The 21564-nt window shown below is 32.4% G+C and overlaps 1 protein-coding gene across 2 annotated transcripts; it reads left to right on the plus strand.

Annotated features, from left to right (window-relative positions):
* Positions 1-392: 392 nt before the first annotated feature.
* Positions 393-9446, plus strand: LOC111988963 (uncharacterized). Of its 2 annotated transcripts, none has more exons than XM_024020767.2 (8): positions 393-682; positions 2002-2145; positions 2229-2324; positions 3525-3612; positions 5184-5268; positions 5414-5477; positions 5571-5673; positions 9103-9446. In XM_024020767.2, the coding sequence occupies exons 2-7, from the start codon at positions 2035-2037 to the stop codon at positions 5628-5630; spliced, it is 504 nt and encodes a 167-aa protein (XP_023876535.2). In that variant the 5' UTR covers positions 393-682; positions 2002-2034; the 3' UTR covers positions 5631-5673; positions 9103-9446. The 2 variants fall into 2 exon arrangements, with proteins under 2 accessions (XP_023876535.2, XP_023876534.2); XM_024020766.2 differs by having other exon boundaries at positions 403-682; positions 5584-5673.
* Positions 9447-21564: the final 12118 nt, after the last annotated feature.

Below are 21564 nucleotides of genomic sequence, written 5' to 3' on the forward strand. Positions count from 1 at the left end.
TTAGATGAACAAATAAACACATAAAAAGAGGAAAAATAAAAAAGAAATCTATATATCCGGGTGCAAAACCTCTCATCTAGTGCAATGATCCATGGACGTTTTTGAATACAATGTTGACTTTTGATTTGAGAAACTGAGTTCAGCAGTAAAACAATGGTAAAAGTACATCATTATATTGTTAATAATAATAATAATAATAATAATAAAAGGTAAAAGCCTTATTGTTATGTTCAAATGGTTGGTGCTTTGCTAATTTGCCAGTATGTTTTTTTCTTTTGTGCCTTTATTATCATATATGATTAAAATTTAATTCACACTTTAAATTTAATTAGAAAAAATGCCTATAAGCTCCTGAAACTATAAACTTTTTTATTGACTAATTTACTCTCAAAACTAACGCATCTACCAAATTAATACTCTATCATCCCATCCATATATTAATTTTCACGTTAAAACACTGACGGAATAGGAGCACGTGAGATGCACGAGTTCCTTAAACCCTAACTAAACCGCATACGACAGAAAGAAGAGAGAGGAGGAGTGACCAAAGGTCTCACCGGCAGAGAAGAGGAAAAGAGGCGTTAGAACCAGAGCCACCGCAGATCATCTTCCCGTCGTCTCGCCGCCATTATCCCGGTGGCGCCTTGTTGGTTCCACCGTGCCGTTCCCCAGCCACCACCTGGTATTTTTTTCTCCTTTCTTACGTACTGTTATTTAAATCCACAAAGAAAATTTTTTCTTTTAATCTCCATGTGCAAATTTCTATAAAAGAAACTCTTGGTTTGGTTTTATTTTTGGGTTGGGTCTCTGTGAGCTTGTTTGTTCGATTTTCTGAGTATGCTATAGAGCTGTTGGTTTTAAGTATGCTATAGAGCTGTTTGATTAAATGCCTGAGAGAGATATACAACTGTTTGATTAAATGTTTGCATCAGCCAGTAGCAATTGCAAAAATAGAAAAACCCACACTATAGATAATTCTCATATTTAAAGCTACCAGAGAGATTATTCTCATATTTGACAAATATAGCGATAAAAATTAGCAGCAATTTCATGTTTGAAGTTGGTGAAAGAAAACAACAAATACACAAATCTTCCTGAAAAAAATATAATATGTGTTGGGGGAAAGGATTCTCCCTGAATTTTTCAGAATGTTTACTATCAAACTGAATTTTTTTTTTTTGGTTTATGCATATAGGATTATATATTATGGATTAATTTCCAATTGATGGGCCTGAGTGTTTGAAATTTTTTCACAGGTCTAATTCCTTCTATGGTACAAAAAAGCTTTGTCTAGCTTAATTGCATTTGATGTTTTTGATTCTGTTTGCATCAGAGTTCTTTGCAACGTTAATAGTGAGTGTCATCTGCTTCATACACTCTAAAAAGTTGGCTGTAGTGTCATTCATTCATTCAAATCGATGATGATTGTTTTAAAAATAAATGTTTCTTTTACATACATTAGAAATTTAGATACTTTAAAACTTTCAACTTTGAAAGTTTAAAACTTGGCTTTGTTGTTTTGTTTGGAACTTGTTAGAGCTTGGAAAACATGTTCCTTTACTTATGTATTGAACAATGAAAATGCTAAAGCTACAAACTATGTTACAATTTTTTTTTATAAACTGCTGATGTGGTGAGTGGTTATTGGGAAATAAAAAAGTGATGTCAATAGTGAGCCCAAATGAGAACCAGTAAGAATTTGTCATTTCAATAGTTTGTAAAAATGTTTTTAAAAATTTTGTTTTTGTAGCGTTACTCTTGAATTATTGATAGTTGTTTGCTAGTACATTGTTTCTAACTAATCACTTATTATTTTACTGGGTATTTGAATGCTTGCTTACAAGGATGGTAACAACTAACAACTAATAATAACAGCAAGTTGTGCAAGTATTTTTTCTATTTTGCTTTTCTTTTTTTTTTTTTCTTTTTTTTTTTTTTTGTTTTTATAATTTTTGAGTCTATGTAATGTAACTTAGCACATCCTTTTTCTTGTTGATTCAGTTTTGGATTACAAAATATTTGTACTGAGTCCAAATGTTCTACCTTAGCCGAATTGAGCACACATTTCGCGTGCCACCTAGTCTCCTTAACCTTCCTATCGAGGAAGCTATTAAGGGAGAGCTTGAAAAACTTTTCTTAGATAAGGTAATTGTTGGACTTGTATCATTGATTTATTTTTATTATTGCTGATTCTTGAAAGGCTTTTTCATTTATTTTTGATAATGAAGGTTATTGCAGACTTGGGGCTCTGTGTTTCTGTCTATGATATCAAATCTATTGAAGGTGGCTTTATCTTTCCCAGTGATGGTGCTGCGACCTATACGGTATTCTTAATATCATACCTCCTCTTGTTTCTTTTTATTTTTTCTTGTTCTATAAAGTGATTAGTTCCATTTTATGCAGTTTTTTGTTAAGCATTAGTATCTTTCTGCTTGATCCAATTTTTTTGGTCTGTATGTGTGCTAGACTTAATTTTGACTTGTAGAGGGATGTGCATAAACTGGCGTTACATGTTTGTGAACTGGAATCCTTGTGTATGCTCTGCATGTGTGTTTTTAGGTACCTGTTCTCTTTAAATAAATTCCATTACTTGTCAAAAAGAAGAAAAAAAAAAGTCACATTGCAAAAGTCAATTGTTGTTAGTTCTACTTTCTCTCTCTCACTCTCTTTTATTTATTTATTTATTTATTTTTTATCCTCTTGCCTGCATTTGTTCAGATTCTGGGTAAGAATGTTAGCAAAGATTTATGCCAGATTTGATTTCTCTGATTCTACGCATGCAAAGTCACATACTCAAAGAGGGGTAACAGGTAGTGGAGGGGGGCTGTGTTTGTGAGACCCTTAACTTTGGTTTGTGATGTATTAATTGTCACAGGGAAAATTAGCTTATCAGGAGGTGTGGAAGGTAATATCTCATTAAGTTGTTAAATGAGGCCAAAGATTTTTGATGTAGTCCTTCTTAGGAACGAGTCTTCAGATTTGACCATGTATTGTATCATTGTTCACAATCTTCATAAGAGTAATAGCTTTTTAGTAATTTTTTTCTCATAATTTTGATGTGTGTGTGCGCTTATATATAAAATAAAAAATGATTAAATTTTACACTATATGTCAACCTACCGTAACCCTCCTTTTTTCATATACATGTCTATGTGTGTGTGTGGAATGAGTTTTGGGTTCTGAATTGTAATTTTGCTTTCAATTTTGTCAGATAAGACAAGATGTGCTATTCTTGATCAATGCAAAGCTTTTACTAATTGAGTGTTTAGATTTCACTTCATTGTTAAATGAGTCTTTTATGTTTCTGATAGAATTTTTGAAGGCCTGTTTTATTTTCCTTAGCACCTTTTTTCCCTTCTTCAGTGGATTGGTGATGGTGGTGGTGTTTGATTATGTACAACTGGATTTCTTGTCCAACTGTTTTATAAGACACAATTGGCTTATTTGCTTGCAATGGACATCTCTACATTGTAATGTCATTAATTATAAAAAAACTTGATGTTCTTGTTTTTATATTTGGGCAGGTTGTGTTTAGACTGATAATGTTCCGTCCATTTGTGGGAGAGATTATTGCTGCAAAAGTTAAAGAATCTAATGCCACTGGTTTACGCTGTATGTCTTGTGTTTCTTTTACTTATTTGACCATAATGCGACTAGTGCTCTGGATCTCTTTCTTTTTTTGGTTTAACTGTTCCTTCTATTTGGTACAAGTATTATTTTATTCATCACACTTGCTCCATGTGAATAATGTGCTCTTCTTTTGTGCTTTTGGTGGGTCTGGGGCTAAAATTTAATCTTCTAGTTTCATCCTGGCATGGAAACTAATTAATCCAGCTAATTTTGATCAACTTGTATTGGGTCGTAATTAGTTGAGAACTCAACTGGTGAGTCATTTCTTCTTAGGTATGACTGTTATGAGGTTAGTTGAGCAAACCTCTGTTTTCTACGAAGGTAACTTTGTGTTTCATTCAAGTTTATCAAGTCATGAGCTGAATGCTCCTTTCAGATATATTTTTTTCCACAGGTATGAAGCAGTGAATGATGGCAGTTTTAACTGGTTGTGGAGGAAAAAATCATTACCTTAGTAGATTTTCTTTCTTCTTTTTTATCTAATTGTTTTTTGAGTCTTCATCAAATTTCTTACCCAGAATTCAATATTTTTTGGCTGATCTAAAATATTTGTCCACTTGTGTGTATCCTAGGTCATAATAGAGTCCTCTCTTTGATGAAAACTTTTTCCTCACCCCTAGATCTTGATTAATGAATGGTAAGTGGCAAAAAGGGACATATATTCTGAGCTACAACTATGGCTATTAAGACTAGTCTCCTGTTGGCTACTAAGATAAAATGGCCCCAATCATTGAAATATTATATTCTTCTCTTCCTATTTTGGTTCAGCTGCATAATTCTCTCCTGTCATTCTACTCTCATGGGCCTCATTTTCATTTCTTAGTTTTGTGGCAAACCTCTCTCTCTCAGGGCCGGGACTGTGGTTGGTTGGAAGGGTTTAATAGAGGCTATTACTCCTTTCATACTAACTTCTTTATCACCTTTTCTTGTCTTTATAAAAACTTCAAGTTTGTTCATGATACTCTTGTACATTAGTTTTTGTCACAGAAGATTAAGACATTGCAACATAATTTAATTGATGGTTAGGAATTTATTGGTGATAATAGTATGTACTGCATATATCCTGTTGGTTTCTCAAACCTAGTTATCATAATTCAACCTTAATGAGCCCAAATTAACTTATTTAGAGGCATGTTTATGAATTCAGCTGAAGATCTTGATCATGGCTTAAGAATTGATAAACCATTGCTTGTTTTTTTTGGGCTAGTCTGAGTTGTAAAGAATTTCAGCAACTGGTCTGACATTGATAGGTTGTGATCAAAGCTGGATACTCTAAATTGTTAGGGTCAGGTTCTCATTTACAAGAATTATGTAATTGGTCTTTTTCTTATCAAGTGCTACTGATGTAAAACTTTCTTGCCAATGAGCTCCAGCTCAAATGACATATCCTTTCCTTATAAGAGTAAGTTGAGGAGTGAGGTCATGGGTTAAGACCCACTGGGTGCCCCTATAACTCACCAATAATACTTTCCTCATCTCTCTCTCTCTCTCTCTCTTAAGTAATAAAAAATGTTACCTGGTGCCTGGATACTGATGTTGACTCTAAATGGCAGTATCAATTGGATTTTTTGATGACATTTATATACCTGCTCATCTTTTTCCAAAGCCATCGAGCTTCAAGCCAGACCCAAATAAGAAGTAAGGTCCCTGCTTGGTTCAATATTTGATCTTTTTTTTTGAATGCATTACCAAATCCTGCATAAGTTCGTTTTAATCATTTTATGACTCATCTTTAATCAATATGCTTAATGATTAACCATTTACACTATTATGACTACTGCAGGGACAAAGGCACATGGGAGTGGGAGTATGATGAAGAACCATATATTATTGATGGGATTGATGAGGTTCATATTTGCTATGCTATTGGTCGTTTGACACGTTATAGCTATTGTTCAAACATATGAAAGTGCAAGGTTTTTCTAACTTTTGGTTTTAAGCATGGCATGGCAGATCAAGTTTCGAGTTCACAATGTAAATTATCCTCCAATTCCAATTGAGCAGCCAAAAGAAGCAAAGCCGTTTGCCCCTATGGTGATTACTGTAAGTTCATCTCCTGAATCTTATAATTTGATTGGCATATGTTGCAACTTCCTTGATCTCATACCAGTTTCGTTAAAAGCGAACTTAGGCACACTTAAAGCTTGAAGCTCAAACCTTAGGTCCAAACACTTCACTTGGCCAAAGAAACTTGTATAATGAAACGCGCCTTAGACATTGCTTTTTTTGGTGCTTTTTGAAGAAGCACCCAAACCACCCATAGGCGCTTTTTTTTTTTCATCTAAAAAATATGTGAAGCATTAAAATTAATTACTCAATCTTGATGGAAATGATATGGAATGTTATTATTATACAAACATTATTCTTAAGATGGTGTATAACACAAACAATTTTTGTTTACATATCAAAAGACATGAACAAGGATAATCTATTATCTTCTGCCTTTTGGTCTTTTACTTTTGGATATATATATTGATCAAACCATATACTTCATTTCTATCATAGCTCTCAAAATCATGTATTTTTATAAAGTGCAAAAGAATTATAGAAAATATTCCATATAAACTTTATATGACTAGATTATTATGATTTTTCCATTGATAATTGTTTTCAAATTTACTATATAAAATTTTTAAGAAATTGAAATAACTTTTATAAAATTTGAACTCACAATTTTGTGCAATTGCACTATCCATTTGAGCTAATAGGCAAAATAGACAAATTTTGTGCAATTACTCTATCCATTAACAACCCCACAACGTACCCACATAAAAATTCCAAATTCTCAAAATATAAGATTGATTAAAAAATATGTAAAAAGTAAAATTCAAATTCCCTAAAATTAGGACACATTTTGTACTTAAAATATAAAACTTGCGGATACAACTTAAAAAGATTATATTTTGTATTAAAAAAAGAAGAGCCTTTGAACATGTGCTTTGGCTATGTGTGAAGAGTTTAGTTATACATTATATTTATAAAATGTGCACTTTACGTTAATCAAGTGTGCGCTTGACACGTTTACCAATACTATCTTGTAATATTTTATGTCTATATAAAATTATAAGTACACAATTATAGAAAGCAGCCCTATCAAGATTGATAATGCGTTAGCCATTTTTTTCAAAAATATTTTAGTTATCCAATCCATACAAGTGGATCTACAAACCATAAATGCAAGACTCTTTTACTTAAAAGAAAAATCAAGACTATTTTTTCTTTTTTATAAATTGGTAGAGTCAAATGAGTGATATCTTTGGTTATTGTGCAATGTCAAATACTTTCTCATGTATAAGTAAAATCATTATGCCTATTTTTTTTTATTTTTTTTTATTTTAAAGAAGCACAAAATTTCATAATTTTTCACATTGTTATCTTTCCTCTTGATAGGACTACCTTAAACTATTAAATCACAAAAATTATTATAAAAAAATGATTATTAAAGAAGAGATGTAGAACATTCGTAAAATCGAAGATGAAATCAAGAATCACTTGCCATTTTGTTAGGTTGGTATTAGGATTCTTAGAAGGAATCAGGTATCCAGTCCACGTCAAAAAATAATAATAACAAGAAGTAGACTTTATACAAAATTTCCTTTTGGTATACTCAAGCAACTTTATGTGAGGTAGAGTTTGGTTTTTGGTGGGTGATACGCTATGAAGCACGGGTGCCTTTCCAGATTTAGGTGCAGGTACGGGTGCAGGACTGGGCAATTTTTGAAAAAGTAGGGTACGGGTAAAAATTATTAAAAATATTTTTATTTATATTTTCTATATGTAGTTAAGCATACTTTTTCACATTATATAAACATATACCAAATTTAAGAGCAATAGTAGATGATAACTAAAACATGATGTTCATAAATTATACAATCCACAAGTTTGAAACTAAAACATTGAAATTAGAATACAAGGAGAGAGGCAGAGAGCAGAGAGAGGCAGAGAGTAGAGAGGCAGGGAGGCAGTGATGGTTTTTTTTTTGTTTGTTTGTTTGTTTAAAGATGTTTTTGCACTCTTCTTTTTCTTTCTTTCCTTTTTATTTATTTTTTATTTTTATTTTTAATTCTTACTTGAATTTCGGCCTGATTCAAAGCTGGTATCGGCTTGAATCAGCTGGTATTAGACTGAATCGGCCAATATCAGCCTGAATCGGTTGGTTTCAGCCAGCCGATACAAACCAATTTGACCTAAATCGGCACTAATCCGGAAACTAAAAAAAAAAAAAAAAAAAAAAAAGAAGCACCGACATGTGGGCTGTGGCATCGCCCACCGCACCCCACGTCGGGCCGCGTTAGATGCTGGTGCGGCACCCCTGTAGCCGTGTCGGTGCTTTCATGGGTGATAGTAGAAAGGTTGATAGATAAGTCACCTTTACTCCCACTCTACAGAACTCTAAATGAGATTTTTACCTCATATGGCTTCTCGTTCAATTCTTTTGAAATTTTTCCCTCCTTGGGAAGCCTGAGCTGTTAGTGAAATACCACTTTGGAAGAGCTAGAATTCTAACCTTGTGTTAGGACTTACAGTGAAGGGATGGTCTCACGTAGAAGGTTTTTATGGGGGGCAGGTCTCCTAAAGGGTAATGCATTTATGTAAATGGATGACAACCTATTAATCTTGATAGGATGGCATCCTATCATGGCTTATCAGTATGTATATACATATATCCATAAATATGTATGTTTGGCTGGTCTTTATCTGTGTTGTTTCAATTACAAACTTATATGAGATCCTTTAGAGAGCAGCATCAGCTTAGGGCTGGATTCTGAAAGTTAAGATCTGAACTAGTATAAGACAAGCTGCTACATTCTACACATTAACGGGCAACTCCCTTCCAGTATTTCTCTTTGCTTCATATGTTGTAATAAAATAAATTTTTCTATCAGTTATCAAACCAAAAACCTTTTATGTCTAATAATATATTCAAAACAGAATGGTGGAAGGTTTTAAAAAGGGTTTCTATTTTGAAGGGTAGTATCTTATGGTATTGTTATTGTTTTTATTGCTATTGTTGTCATGACTTTGCCTTCAACTTGTCATGTAGCAGAACTATAACAAGGTTACTTCTAATTTAAACGTTGATAATACATGTACTGTCGATGATGTGAATGCATAATATGAACACACTCATAATTGCATTATACTTTTGTAGGGCATCACTTAATTTATATTTATATTTAGCGTAGAAAACAATATAGTTTGTGCTTGTGAACAGTTCCTGTGTATGTCTGGTGATCTAACATGAGATGAAACTATTTGAATTATTTTATTATTACTATTATTTGTTTTAAGGGGAGAGAGAGAGAGAGAGAGAGAGAGAGAGAGAGAGAGTCTCATTACTACATATGCTTGGACCCTAAGGTAGCTCCCCAAATTGTTGAGCAGCGTCTCATTACTATATATCAATCGGTTTCATCTCTGGCACTTGGAATGCTCATCTTTATAGGAGTCTAATTAATTTCTGTTTGTTAGGGATCAATTGATGAAGATGGTTTGGGCCCCGTTTCATGGTGGGTTGATGCAGAAGAGACCAAGGAATCTTAAGCCTGTGTGCTGTCTTGCAAAGGATGTAAAACTGGCTGTGGATGGCTGTATTGCAAAGGGGGAGATGGTTGTAGAAAATAGAAGCTTTTTCTTGGTAGCTTTCCTTTTTATCAAAAAAAAAAAAAAAAAAGAGAGAGAAAAAAAGATACTTTTACTGGTTTAGCTAATAAGATAATGGTATTACTTTCTTAGTTTTAGATTCAAAATTAACTTCATAGAAATAAGTGAACAACTTAAGAGGCCTTATCAATTCAGCACAATGGGGCATGATCGATTTGTGTTCGCGTGTCAGGTTCGTGTTATGTCGACTCATGAGTATTCGATTATATGAGTCAACACTAAGCCGACATATTTATTAAATGGTCAAGATTCCTCAACCCTAACACAACGTATTTAAACATATCTTAATATTGTATCACAAATAATCATTCAAAATTAAAACATATCTTAATATTACAAATAATCATTCATAATATGTTAAAGAAAATAAACTACAACAACTAATAAGTTTATATACTTAGAATTTAAGAGTTATATTGGTAAATTGTCATTTAAGTAAAAGGGGCAAATAAGTCAAATGGGTTTCATATATTGGGCACTAACTTAACTAATTTATTAAACAGACCAGTCATGTCAACTCGAATATAATACTAACCCATTAAATTTCAACCCATAACCTGCTAATTTTGTATCGTGTCGTGCTAGGTTCGCAGGTCGTGTCCAATTTTACCACCTCTAATCCAGCCTATTAGATTTTTAGGGAAAACACTGACTTATTGAACTCATATTGAAAATATGATTTTGGTTAAAATTTCTCATTGGGTTGGCAATGAAATTATCACTATTTATTCTTTTATACTTGTTATTTTATGTTAATTTGAGGATAATTTATTTTGGATAGAGCTTATTTCCAAATTGGTATGGAAGCACCTACTTCAATTAGTTATGTAGCAATTCATACAATATTAAATCACATGTATAATTAAATTATTTGAACAATCTACATCATTCATTAATTGATTTCTAATCCAGCCTATTAGATTTTTAGGGAAAACACTGACTTATTGAACTCATATTGAAAATATGATTTTGGTTAAAATTTCTCATTGGGTTGGCAATGAAATTATCACTATTTATTCTTTTATACTTGTTATTTTATGTTAATTTGAGGATAATTTATTTTGGATAGAGCTTATTTCCAAATTGGTATGGAAGCACCTACTTCAATTAGTTATGTAGCAATTCATACAATATTAAATCACATGTATAATTAAATTATTTGAACAATCTACATCATTCATTAATTGATTATGTGACTCAAGTATACACGGATGGTCATTTAAATTGTTATATAGTAAGTTGGAAGAAGTTTGTCATATATTAAATCATATAAATCATTAAATTATTAGTCCTCATTCTAAATGTTATAGGGAAAATTAATTTTGAAGTAAAAGAGGATGTGATAAAATGATACTTTTGTCCCTCAATTATGATGCATACCACGTTGCACGAGCGTCCTCCCAATGAAACAAACTTCCCAATGATAAATAAATTAAAGGATGCGCATAAACTCTCCAATCTCTCTCTCATCTATCGTGTTAACTTTGATTTCGATTTTACTTTTATTTATGGTTTTAATTTCTATTTTATCATTCCATTATTTTTAACCTCTATTTTATCTTCTCAGTTTTCAAAAAATGTGCAAAAATCCTCATTTCATTTATTATCCCAATCTGAAATTTTACTCATTTGTCCAACACTAATTGGGATGCACATGCCTTGCATGTGCTGCCCTTTAAGTGAGAAAATTATGATAGAATTTCAATTTGAAGAAGCATGGAACCATGTACTTAAACTTAGAGTAGCTATCATGAATATCTGTTTACTATGAGGTGGCATTTGATACTGGGAAATCTACATCATCCCGACATCTAGATCCCTAGAAATATAATGCTTGGCAATCTAGATGTTTGAGAATGTAATTATTTATATGTTTGGTTTGATTTGGAATCTAATAAAAAATTTGAGAATTAGAAATTTTTTCTCCAAAATATCATTTGATTTGTAAATACAACATTAAGTCTCTCTCTCTCTCTCTCTCTCTCTCTCTCTTTTAATCTTCTTCCAAATAAATTATGAGAAACAAAATATAGACTATAAATCATGAAAAATTCAATAAACATAGTATACTATATATTTTAAATGACATGTAATTATCAATTTATAATAATAATGATTTTTTATTTTATTTCTATTGATTAAAGGATATGAAGAAAGGGTAAAATTGTCAATTTATACAAAATGCAACTTTATCCAAGTGTGGGAATGTGGATATCTACGTTTTTAAAAGAAAACCCACATTCTCACAAAAGGGTATTGAGAGGGAATCTAGATACTCTTGTGTAATTTGCAACCAAATGTAAGAATTTTTCAACATTTCCAAGAATCCTAAAATATTACCTCATATCAAACGTCACCTAATAGTTTCTTAGAACCTATTTGCTAAAAACAATATCATCATCTTCAATGATAAGCAATTGAGTTTTGCTAATATATTGTTACAATATTTAAATTTTTGCAATGAATGATGCCATTAGCTACAATTGAAGCTTTTCATCAAATAACTGCAATCATGCAAAATGAAGATTTTGTTATTCATACTTCTTATTTTATTACCTTATATTTTATAAGTCTAGCAACAATGTTTAGCTTACTTGGTTTTTAATGAACACCTTTTTAAGGAAGAAAAGAAATTAAAAAAAAAAAAAAAAAACAATAGAATAAAAAGTATGTGTCATCGAACTTTCCATTAAATAAAATTATAAGTCTAGAAGATTTAAACCTAGTAGATTAATGTTCTGTAACAAATAAAACACCCTATATCATCATTTTAACTTTCCAAGCATGACTATCGTAAAAGAATAAAACTCAAAATGCACAAAGAAAAATTTTAGAATACTAAAATTTAGTGGTAGTATTTTAGATATTGCACAATGAAATATTCTAATAATCATAAGATTTCGATAAGGCAACTAAGAGAGTATCAATAGGGGATATTTGCTCGTTTCCAAAATATAAAGAGAAAAATTGTTCAATTTTAAAGTTTAGGGGAAATGAAACTACCCTATACATAAAGGGATGAAAGTACTTTTCTCCCAAGTATTTTTATTGTTTTAGGGGTGGGTGAGTGCATAAAACTGTTTGTTTGATTGTTTGTTTTTGTTTGTTTTTTTTTTTTTTTTTTTTTAATTTTAATTTTTACTTTTAATTGGTATATAAAATAATAAAAATAAATTTAAAAATTAAAAAACAAAAAGCTCGCCTAAGAAAATTGTGTGAATTTTTGGATTAGTAAACGGGACAACAAAAAAAGAAGTTTAAGAAAAAAATAAAATGTCATTGCATTTTTACAAGGTATGATACTTTATTGTTTTATTTTGATCTATTTTGGATACAACTTATTAGGGTCCTTTTCTATGATATTAGGGTCCGTTTGGATACAACTTATTTTACTGAAAACTGAAAACATTGTATCAAAATAATTTTTAAATGTGTTAATAGTATCGTGAGACCCATTTTTAATATTTTTTTTTCTGAATAAAGTGTTTGTGGGTCTTATGAACAGTGTGTGAGCAGTGCTAAAACAGTGCACTTTGTCAGAGAAAATCTGAAACACGTGAACAGTGCATGGGTGAAAAGTCAAACTTTACGGCAAAAAAAAAAAAAAAAAAAAAGTTGAAAACGTAAATGCAGTAGACGTGGACGCGAATCCAGACAAATACTTAATAGAAAAGGATTTGAAAAGGGTGAGGCATGCACTCTATGTATGTGCTCTGTGCTTTTCCGATCCATTGAGTCGTTGGGTTCAAGGGGGTTAAAATACAGATCAAATGGCTAGCAATTGTGCCATAAGCTGCTGGGTTCACAAAAGCTAACAACTAGCAATTTTGAGAGAGTCTTAGGAGCTCTTTGTTGTTCATTGAAAATCCAAAGGGATATTCTTGAGAGGAGAAGTAGAAAAAAGAAAAAAAAAAAAGAAGAAGAAGAAGAAGAACAACAACAACAACAACAACAACAACAACACACACACACACACACACAACCCACAATCTGTAACAGTTCCATCCAAAAAATCTCCAAATACAAAATCCCAATCAGAAAAGTATGATTCAAACCTAGCAAGAGCTTTCTAGTATTGAGACTCAATAGAATAGCTTCTGTCACTTTATCCCCAATGCTATTCCAATAGTGTTGGTAGAAAATTGGTGCCATCTCATCCGGACCAGGTGCCTTAAAAGGAGCCATCTGTTTTAATGCCATTTCTACTTCACTTTTTGAAAACTCTCCAACCAATTCCTTAATATCCTTATTCATATCATCGGTCACTACTTTGTTTGTAAATTGCACCACTTCATCTATTTCCCTTAGGTCTGATGAGGTAAACAAGTATGCATAATACTTAAGTAGCACCCCAGCCACATTATTCTCCCCACTCCTTCAAACTCTAGTTGCATCTTTGAGGCCCAGGATTCTATTCCTTCTAAAATGTTGTGAAGCTTTATTATGGAAGAAACTAGAGTTTTTATTGCCTGATTTCAACCACAAAGACTTCGAACGTTGCGACCATTATTTTTCTTTTATAAGTAGCAAACCTGCCATCTCCTCCTTTACCTGAATCCTATCCTCAACCCATTCTCCCCTCAGAGCCGCTTCCTCCGCTTGTTTTAATTGCTTTTGCTTTTCAGTTAAGCTTTTTGTGATGTGTTGTGAAAATTTAAAGTACTTGCAAGTATTCGAACCGTACCAAAGTATAGTTTAACAAGAACAAGATTAAAGCCACAAGGACTTGAATGAATGTAGGAAAATTACTTAAACCTTAACCAAATTAATTCTAATCTAGTTTAATAAAAATTGGTTGTTTTGAAATTAAATAAACTAAACAAATAATTAAACTAAGGAAAGATATAATATAAAACAATAAAGAAATATAAACAATCTAGAGACAGAAATTAAGATTTTGGAATCTGCCTTGTTAATTCATATCAGCATATATTTATGATCATTAATTTTTCCCAACCAATACATGATAATCTAAAAATCACTATTGTTACCATGGAAAATATTACCATTAAAACTTCTATTTAAATATCTAAAGCATTCTCTTCTTCACTTTCTAGGTATAAAATCAAATCATCAATTGTATTCGTAGACAAACAAATCACAAGAGATATGCAATTTTAAAATTAAGAAATAATAAACCAACTATTCAATTAATTAAGACAAATCCTAAATCATGAGAAAAACATGATTGAACTCATATCTAGAATCCCATCTTAGTCAATTAATATGAAGCAAGAACAATTTAAATCATTCGAGAACAACTATTGTGGGAAAAATCAAATCACATAAATATTATTGATAATCCTTAATAAGGTTTCATCCTTAACCCTAATTATAAATTTAGCTATTCATGGTAATTGCAAGAAAACACAAAAATAAAATACTAAACATTAAACTAGACAAATAAAATAAAACTAACTGTCATGGAAAAAAAACCAAAGAGGTATCCATGCTCTCTATGTTCAACCCCCTGCCCTAGCACTAGCCTCCCTGAATTTTGCCTTAAAAGGCCTTTAAATAGGTCAAGGAATCCTATTACAAGTTGAATTATCATTTGGAAAAAATTAGAGATTTTTAGGTTTCAATTAACTGACGATTTTGGCTCATTTAACGTCAGAATTTAGACTTTTGGTAAACTACAAAGTTGTATCCCTTTAAGTTAACTTTCCAGCTCAACTTGAATCATCTAAATTGAACTTCTAAGCCGAAAGTTATGTCAAAAATACTAATTGATATGCAGGCTGGAATCCTAATCCAAATTGGACTTGGATTTGATGCAAATTTCCTTTGGTTCCTTGCCCCAATTGGACTTAAATTTAACTGGGTTGACCTTCTTTAACTTCATCATGGTCCTTGTAAAAGTAAAGTCCATTAGTTTTATTTTTTTGCATAAATCCACTTATTTAATTCCATTCTTCTATTAAAGACAAATTCATGCAATAAAATTCAATTAAGCACAAAATTGATTATTCAGCATTATTCCAAAACCAAATATAAAATGTCTGAATTAAATCAAAATAAGTATGATAATACTTTCTAATAATGATATAAATATGCAAAATTAAGCAATTATCAATGCACATCATGATGTTTTTTTTTTCTCAAGCTCCACCCTCGTAGTTTGGAGTGACACACATTCAATTTTTTTTGTCACTCAATTCAAAGGATTTCCTTCGGCATTTTCTCTCCATGCTAAAGTCACTGTCTCATGGCATCCTTCATCTTCTAGCCACACTTGCTCAAACCTCCATGGTTTTTGCAGCTTTTTTGGAACCCCACTAGGATGGATCAATAAAGGCTTATGATCAGATGATGCACACTCCAAAATCATAACTTTTTTTTGCTGGAAATCAAGCAAACCAATCTGTAGTCCCAACTGCCATGTCTAACCTTTCCCAAATTGCTATATTGTTTACACAATTCTTAAACCAAGTAAACTTGCTGCCCACAAAACCCAAATCCATAAGTCAGCATTCATCCAACACGTCCCTAAATTCTTTCATTGATTATACGGTCTCAATCTTCCCCCTTTTTTCTCATGTGATTTTGCAATCTCATTGAAATCACCTGCGCATAACCTAGGTAACAAAAATCACTAATGGATGTCCATTAATAACCTCCATGAATTAAATCGAAGTTGTGTTTTGGTGCCCCATAAAATCCCGTAAATCTTCAGTTATTATCATTCCCTTTGTTGATTATCACATCAATATGATTTAACGAAGAGGACTCAATATGTAAATCCACTCCTTTCTTCTAGAAAATTGTCGATCCCCCACCACGGGATTCTTTTGACACACCTGAACACTCCCCAAATTGCAACTTGTCTCTAATACGCGCTAGCCTATGTGGCTAATTGATTGCAAAGTTAGCACACTTGAAGCTTATGTGGCTAATAAAAATAATAATAAAAATTTTATTTGCCATTTAAAAATGTCATGTCAGCATTTAAGTTTATAAAAAAAATTAAAAACAAATATGTATCAACCACAACCATAAAAACCACAAGAAGAAATAACAAATTTTGTACTGTAAATTAAGTTTCTCGGATAATCTAAGAATAACAAGAAGAAATAACATAACATGACTCACCTATTTCATATCATATCATATACTATAACTTTTAGATAAAAACATCAATTTATTAGTTCTTATCAACTTTTGTTCTATTGCTTTTTCAGTTTTTTTGGATAAATATAAAAGCTTAATTGTTGACATAAAAAATTTTCTCCCCTTCACATGTACATATACACAGTTTTTGTTGGGAATAGCTTTCTTAGAAAATAGACAATATGTCAAAAACAAACAGTTTCTAAATATTTTGAAACATTTGTTATTATCAACTTATTTATTTATTTATTGTTCTCAACTTCTTCGAAATAATCTTCTCAAAAAAAAAAAAAAATCTTCGAAATAAAATAACAAACAAAATACTAAATTAAGCCTCACAATTGAAAATTCTTTCTATACATAGTTTTTTTAGTGTAATTTTTTCTATTTTATATATTCCTACGCACAACTTTTTTATTATTATTTTGTTTTACAGCTTTTTCTTTTTGTTTTATTATTTTTTATTTTATAAAAAACACTACTTATTGTTCTAATCAATGTTTTCTCTTCCCCATTATCATTAATTCTTATTCTCTTATATTTCTATGTTGATTATAAATCTAACTATGCAATCTATTAGTTGCATAGACATTTTTTTTTTTTTTATCAATGTGTTGATGGTAAAGACCAAATTGAGGGTAAGTAGAAAATGATAAGGACGAAATTGACCGTGATTCTAAAATATATGTTCCAAAATGGTATTTTGCAAAAAAAAAAAAAAGTCCTAGTAGTATAAGTATAAAAAGGGAAGGAAGGATTAGTTTGTCCCTTATAAAACTTAAGGAAAAAAAAAAAAAAAAAAAAAAAATAGAGAGAGAGAGAGAGAGAGAGAGAGAGAGAGAGAGAGAGAGAGAGAGAGAGAGAGAGAGCATTGTTACACAATACATTTGCTCGATTCTGACTTCGTGGAAAATTTGTATTCAAACCCCCTCCACTTGTTGCAAATGGAAAATAAAAATAAAGAGAAAGAAGGTCTCGAAAGTCGATGAGGATTACCTAGTTAAGATTTAAGATGAAACAACAATACAAATTATGCTAGTAAAAAACCAATCCAAAAAAGTCTTAAAATTTAAAACACAAAATAAATTCTATGATTCAATATGAAATGAAGTCTTATGGTTTTTTTTTTTTAAAACTTATATTATATGACGGATGTGATAGAAAAAAAATACCAGAAAAAGGCCCCCATAGACTTGTGGAGCACCCATTCACTTAGAGATTTTTTTTGCAATTTAACACCAAAATGCTAACAATTTTGTTAGTTAGTATGTTTCCAAAACTACTTAAGAAACTAACATCTCGAGTGTTATAGACTCGATTTTGGTGTGCTAAATCAAGTATAATGAACTTGATTTCAATGTTAAAATCTAGTCTATAGTAAAAATATGACTAAGTGAACCCCATAGTAAAAAAAAAAAAAAAAAATCCCCAAATCCAAAACCAAACCCACGGTAGCTTTGATTTCGGCACAAGAACAACTTGGGTTTTTTGTTTCTCTCTGGATTTGTTGCTTGATTTTGTTGTTTCTCTCTGGGTTTGTTGTCTCTAGTGTGCTTGGGTTTGATTTTATTGTTTTCTAGGTTTGTTCTCTTTAGTGTCTCTAGTGGTTTCTCCCTGGTTTGTTCTCTACGATGTCTTCTGGTTTGTTGTTTGTTGTTTGTTGTTTCATGGGTATTGTTGGTTTGTGGGTACTCGAGTCCTTAAGACTCAAGTTCCACCCTTAACATATAAACTCGAGTCCTTGAGACTCAAGTTACTACAGTATACTTGAGTTTAAGAGACTTGAGATGTTATTTTCTTAAATAGTTTGGAAACGATGCTAACTAATGAAATTGTTAAGATTTTGGTGTTAAATTAAAAAAAAAAAAAAAAAATCCATTCACTTAGGACTAGGAGTATCTTAATAATTTCAGGGGGGAAAAAAAAAGAAAATAAAAGAAAAGGAAAACGTGTGTGTAGCAAAATATTAGTGCAAGAAAACTCTACAATTCACAACAAAAAGAGACCAAAATTGGAATTTAACCAAGATTTCCTAACTATCTAGTTAGTAGGCAATGTTTTCAAACTGTATTTTTGACTAACATCTCGAGTCTAAGAGGCTCCATTTTTGGGCTATAAATCGAGTCTTTGATAGTCAGTTTTCATGTTCTGATCAGGTTTGATGTGTCATTTTTTCCACGTAGCACCTACTTGGAACTTGAGTCCCTAAGACTCGATTTATAAACCAAAAAAAATTATAAGTCTCAAGTCTTCCCAGAAATACCCAAAAAAAAAATTTAAGAAATCTCAGAGAGCTCACCTCACCTCACCGAAAAAAAATTTAAGAAATCCCAGAGAGATTCAGGGCTAAAACAACACAACCTAACCACCACCGAACTACCACAACCCAACCACCATCACATTCAATCCCACCCAATCAACCCACAAAATAAAACCCAGAAAACCAGAAAAATGAAACCTAGAAAAATAAAACCCAGAAGCCAGAAAATTAAAACTCAGAAAAATGAAACCCAAAAAACCAGAAAAATAAAACCTAGAAATACAGAAAAATAAAACCTAGAAAACCAATCAATCCCATCGTTGTTGGTGACGACGAAGGGTGAAAAATAAGGCTGATCGAGTGCAATGCATGTGGAGGAGAGGGCGGTGATTTCTGGGTTTCATTTGTGTAATCTATAGCCCGATGAGGTGGTGGCATGGTGGAGGAAAGGTCGGTCTGACCCATGACCTGTGACCCACAGCGATCTAACCTGACCCACAGCTAGCCACGAGCACCGATGGCCACCCACGCCCCACGACCACACATGGCCCACGTCGAGCTGAAGCCACCCACTTCGATCTGTTTTTGGGTTTTTTTTTTTTTTTCCTCTCTCTCTCTCTCTTTCTTCTCTGATGAGAAGGTGTAAACTGTAAAGGGTGTGCCATTATATTTGTTTTGTTAGGGTTTATAAATTGGGTCTTAGAGACTCGATTTCCATATGTGCGTCACGTGGAAAAAACGCCACATCAGACGTGATCAGACTATGGAAACCGAGTCTTTGAGACTAGGGGTGAGCAGAGTGATGCCGAAGTCGACCCAACCGACCAACGCCGACCCAACCGTACCGCCGCTGTCACCGACCGACTGAGCCGAGGCCGGCAATCAGATGGAGAATTTCGCTCCGACACCGGTGCGGTGCTACCATCGGAACTACAACTCCAAACCAAGTTGGTTCTTACCGACCGATATGGCGATATTTTGTATCGTTCTGAGAATCTAACTATTTGAATGTTTTCTTCACTGTTGGTTACTTCATTGCAAAAACAATTCGTTTCATTCAGTAATTAAAAAACAAAATATATCAAAACTGCGTCATTTTGAGCTAGGGTTGCTGATTTTTGCCTGGTATAAATGGCATTTTTCTCAGCCATTCAACTCTTTCAGGCCGACACTTTATCTCAGTATCTTTCGCTCTTGCCTAAGTCCGTGGAACCACTGATCGTGAGTTGCCTCTTGCAGCTCAGCAAGCTCACCATTCATGAGTCACAACCACAGCCTAGACACCTACCGCCGTCCGCCGGTAACTCACTCCCTCTCTCTCTCTCTCTCTCTCTCTCTCTTTCTCTCTCTCTCTCTCTCTCTCTCTCTCTCTCTCTCTCTCTCTTTGTTTGTGAGTCTATGTCACAACAAAGTTTGAACAAATGAAACCCAGTTCTTTAATAATGGCTGGTTTTTCTCTTTCTTTTACTCTCAAAGCTAGAATATATATGGAGCTGTATTAGTAATGGCTGAGATGGAGTTGAGATAAAAATTTAATTGAGTTATGAAGTTTGTAGTAGCCTTTAAGAGTTTAAGTAGAGAAGAAACCCACCAAAATTAACACTTTAATTGTTAATCAAATCAATTATAAGTTTAAGTCTGCTAACATATTTTTTTTCTGCATTTTGATTGTTATGTATGTTAAATGAAGAATAGATGGTGGTTGTGGTGGTAGTGAAAGTAGTGCATTTTGATTCTTAGACTCCGCTTGAAAGGAGGGAATGGAATGGAATGGAAATGAATAAAAAGAATAATTTTAGATTATTCTTCCCTTCTCTTGTTTGGGAGTTAATGGAGGGAATGGAAAGTTCATTCCCTTGTTTGGGAGTTTAAGTGGGAGGGAATAGAATGGGTAGAAGGGAACACCCATTCCTTTCTATTCCCTTAAAATCTCAAATTTTCATTCCCCCCGAAATTGGAAGGAATGTGAGGGAATGGAATTAGATTTAATGATTTTTTTACTAAAACTCCTAAAATATCCCTATATATTCAACCATTTATTTTAAAACAGGGGTTTAATAGTAATATTGTCATAAAATGATTTCATTCCATTCCCTTAATGTTGCTTCCAAACAGGATTACTTACATTCCATTCATTTTCATTCTTTTCCATTCCTTTATTTTAAAACATCCAAACAAGGTTACTTAATTCCATTCTTTTCCATTCCTTTCCCTTACTTAAATACATTCTATTCCATTCCATTCCTTTCTATTCCCTTATAATTATCTCATTTCATTCCATTCCATTCCCTTATGAACTCCCAAGCGGAGCCTTAGGGAGGGGAGACAAATAGAATTCTATTTGTTAATCAAAAAGTTCTATTTGTTAATCAAAAAACAAATTCTATTTGTTAAAAATTCTATTTGTTAATTAAAAAAACAAATAGAATTTTTAATATTTCAAATCGACCAAACCGACTAAACCGCACCGCAAAAAACCGCAACGCTATAGGTTGGAAAACCGACCCTAGGCGGTGTGCATCGGTTCCAATTATTAAGAAACCGATGTCTATCAGTTCGGTAATAAATTTGGAAAAAAACCGCCCTTACCGAACCGCACACACCCCTATTTGAGACTCGATTTATAGACCCTAAATCGAGTCTTTTAAACTTCAAATGCTAGTAAAAAATATACTTTGAAAACGTAGTCTACTAATTATAATGTTTGAAAATCAGGATTAATTTTCCATTTTGGCCACAAAAAAGACTAAAAAGAGCCCCACTTTTTTGTAGCTCACATATGAGGTTCGAAGCAACCCAGTAATTTTAGTCAAACCGTGTGGGCAAACTGTGGGAAACCCCTAGAATTGATGATAAAAAGACCAAAAAGGGCACAAACTATTTTTTTAGCTCACACATAC

The sequence above is a fragment of the Quercus suber genome, unplaced genomic scaffold, assembly GCF_002906115.3.
Source record: "Quercus suber isolate HL8 unplaced genomic scaffold, Cork oak 2.0 scaffold_111, whole genome shotgun sequence".
In the NCBI taxonomy this organism is placed as follows: Eukaryota; Viridiplantae; Streptophyta; class Magnoliopsida; order Fagales; family Fagaceae; genus Quercus; species Quercus suber.

Bases quoted from the DNA above. Each gene is read 5' to 3' on its own strand.
- LOC111988963 (XM_024020766.2), top strand. From the start codon at position 2,035: ATGTTCTACCTTAGCCGAATTGAGCACACATTTCGCGTGCCACCTAGT. The intron at 5,269-5,413 runs GTAAGGTCCCTG...TGACTACTGCAG, and splicing joins AAGCCAGACCCAAATAAGAA to GGACAAAGGCACATGGGAGT. The intron at 5,674-9,102 runs GTAAGTTCATCT...TCTGTTTGTTAG, and splicing joins TTGCCCCTATGGTGATTACT to GGATCAATTGATGAAGATGG.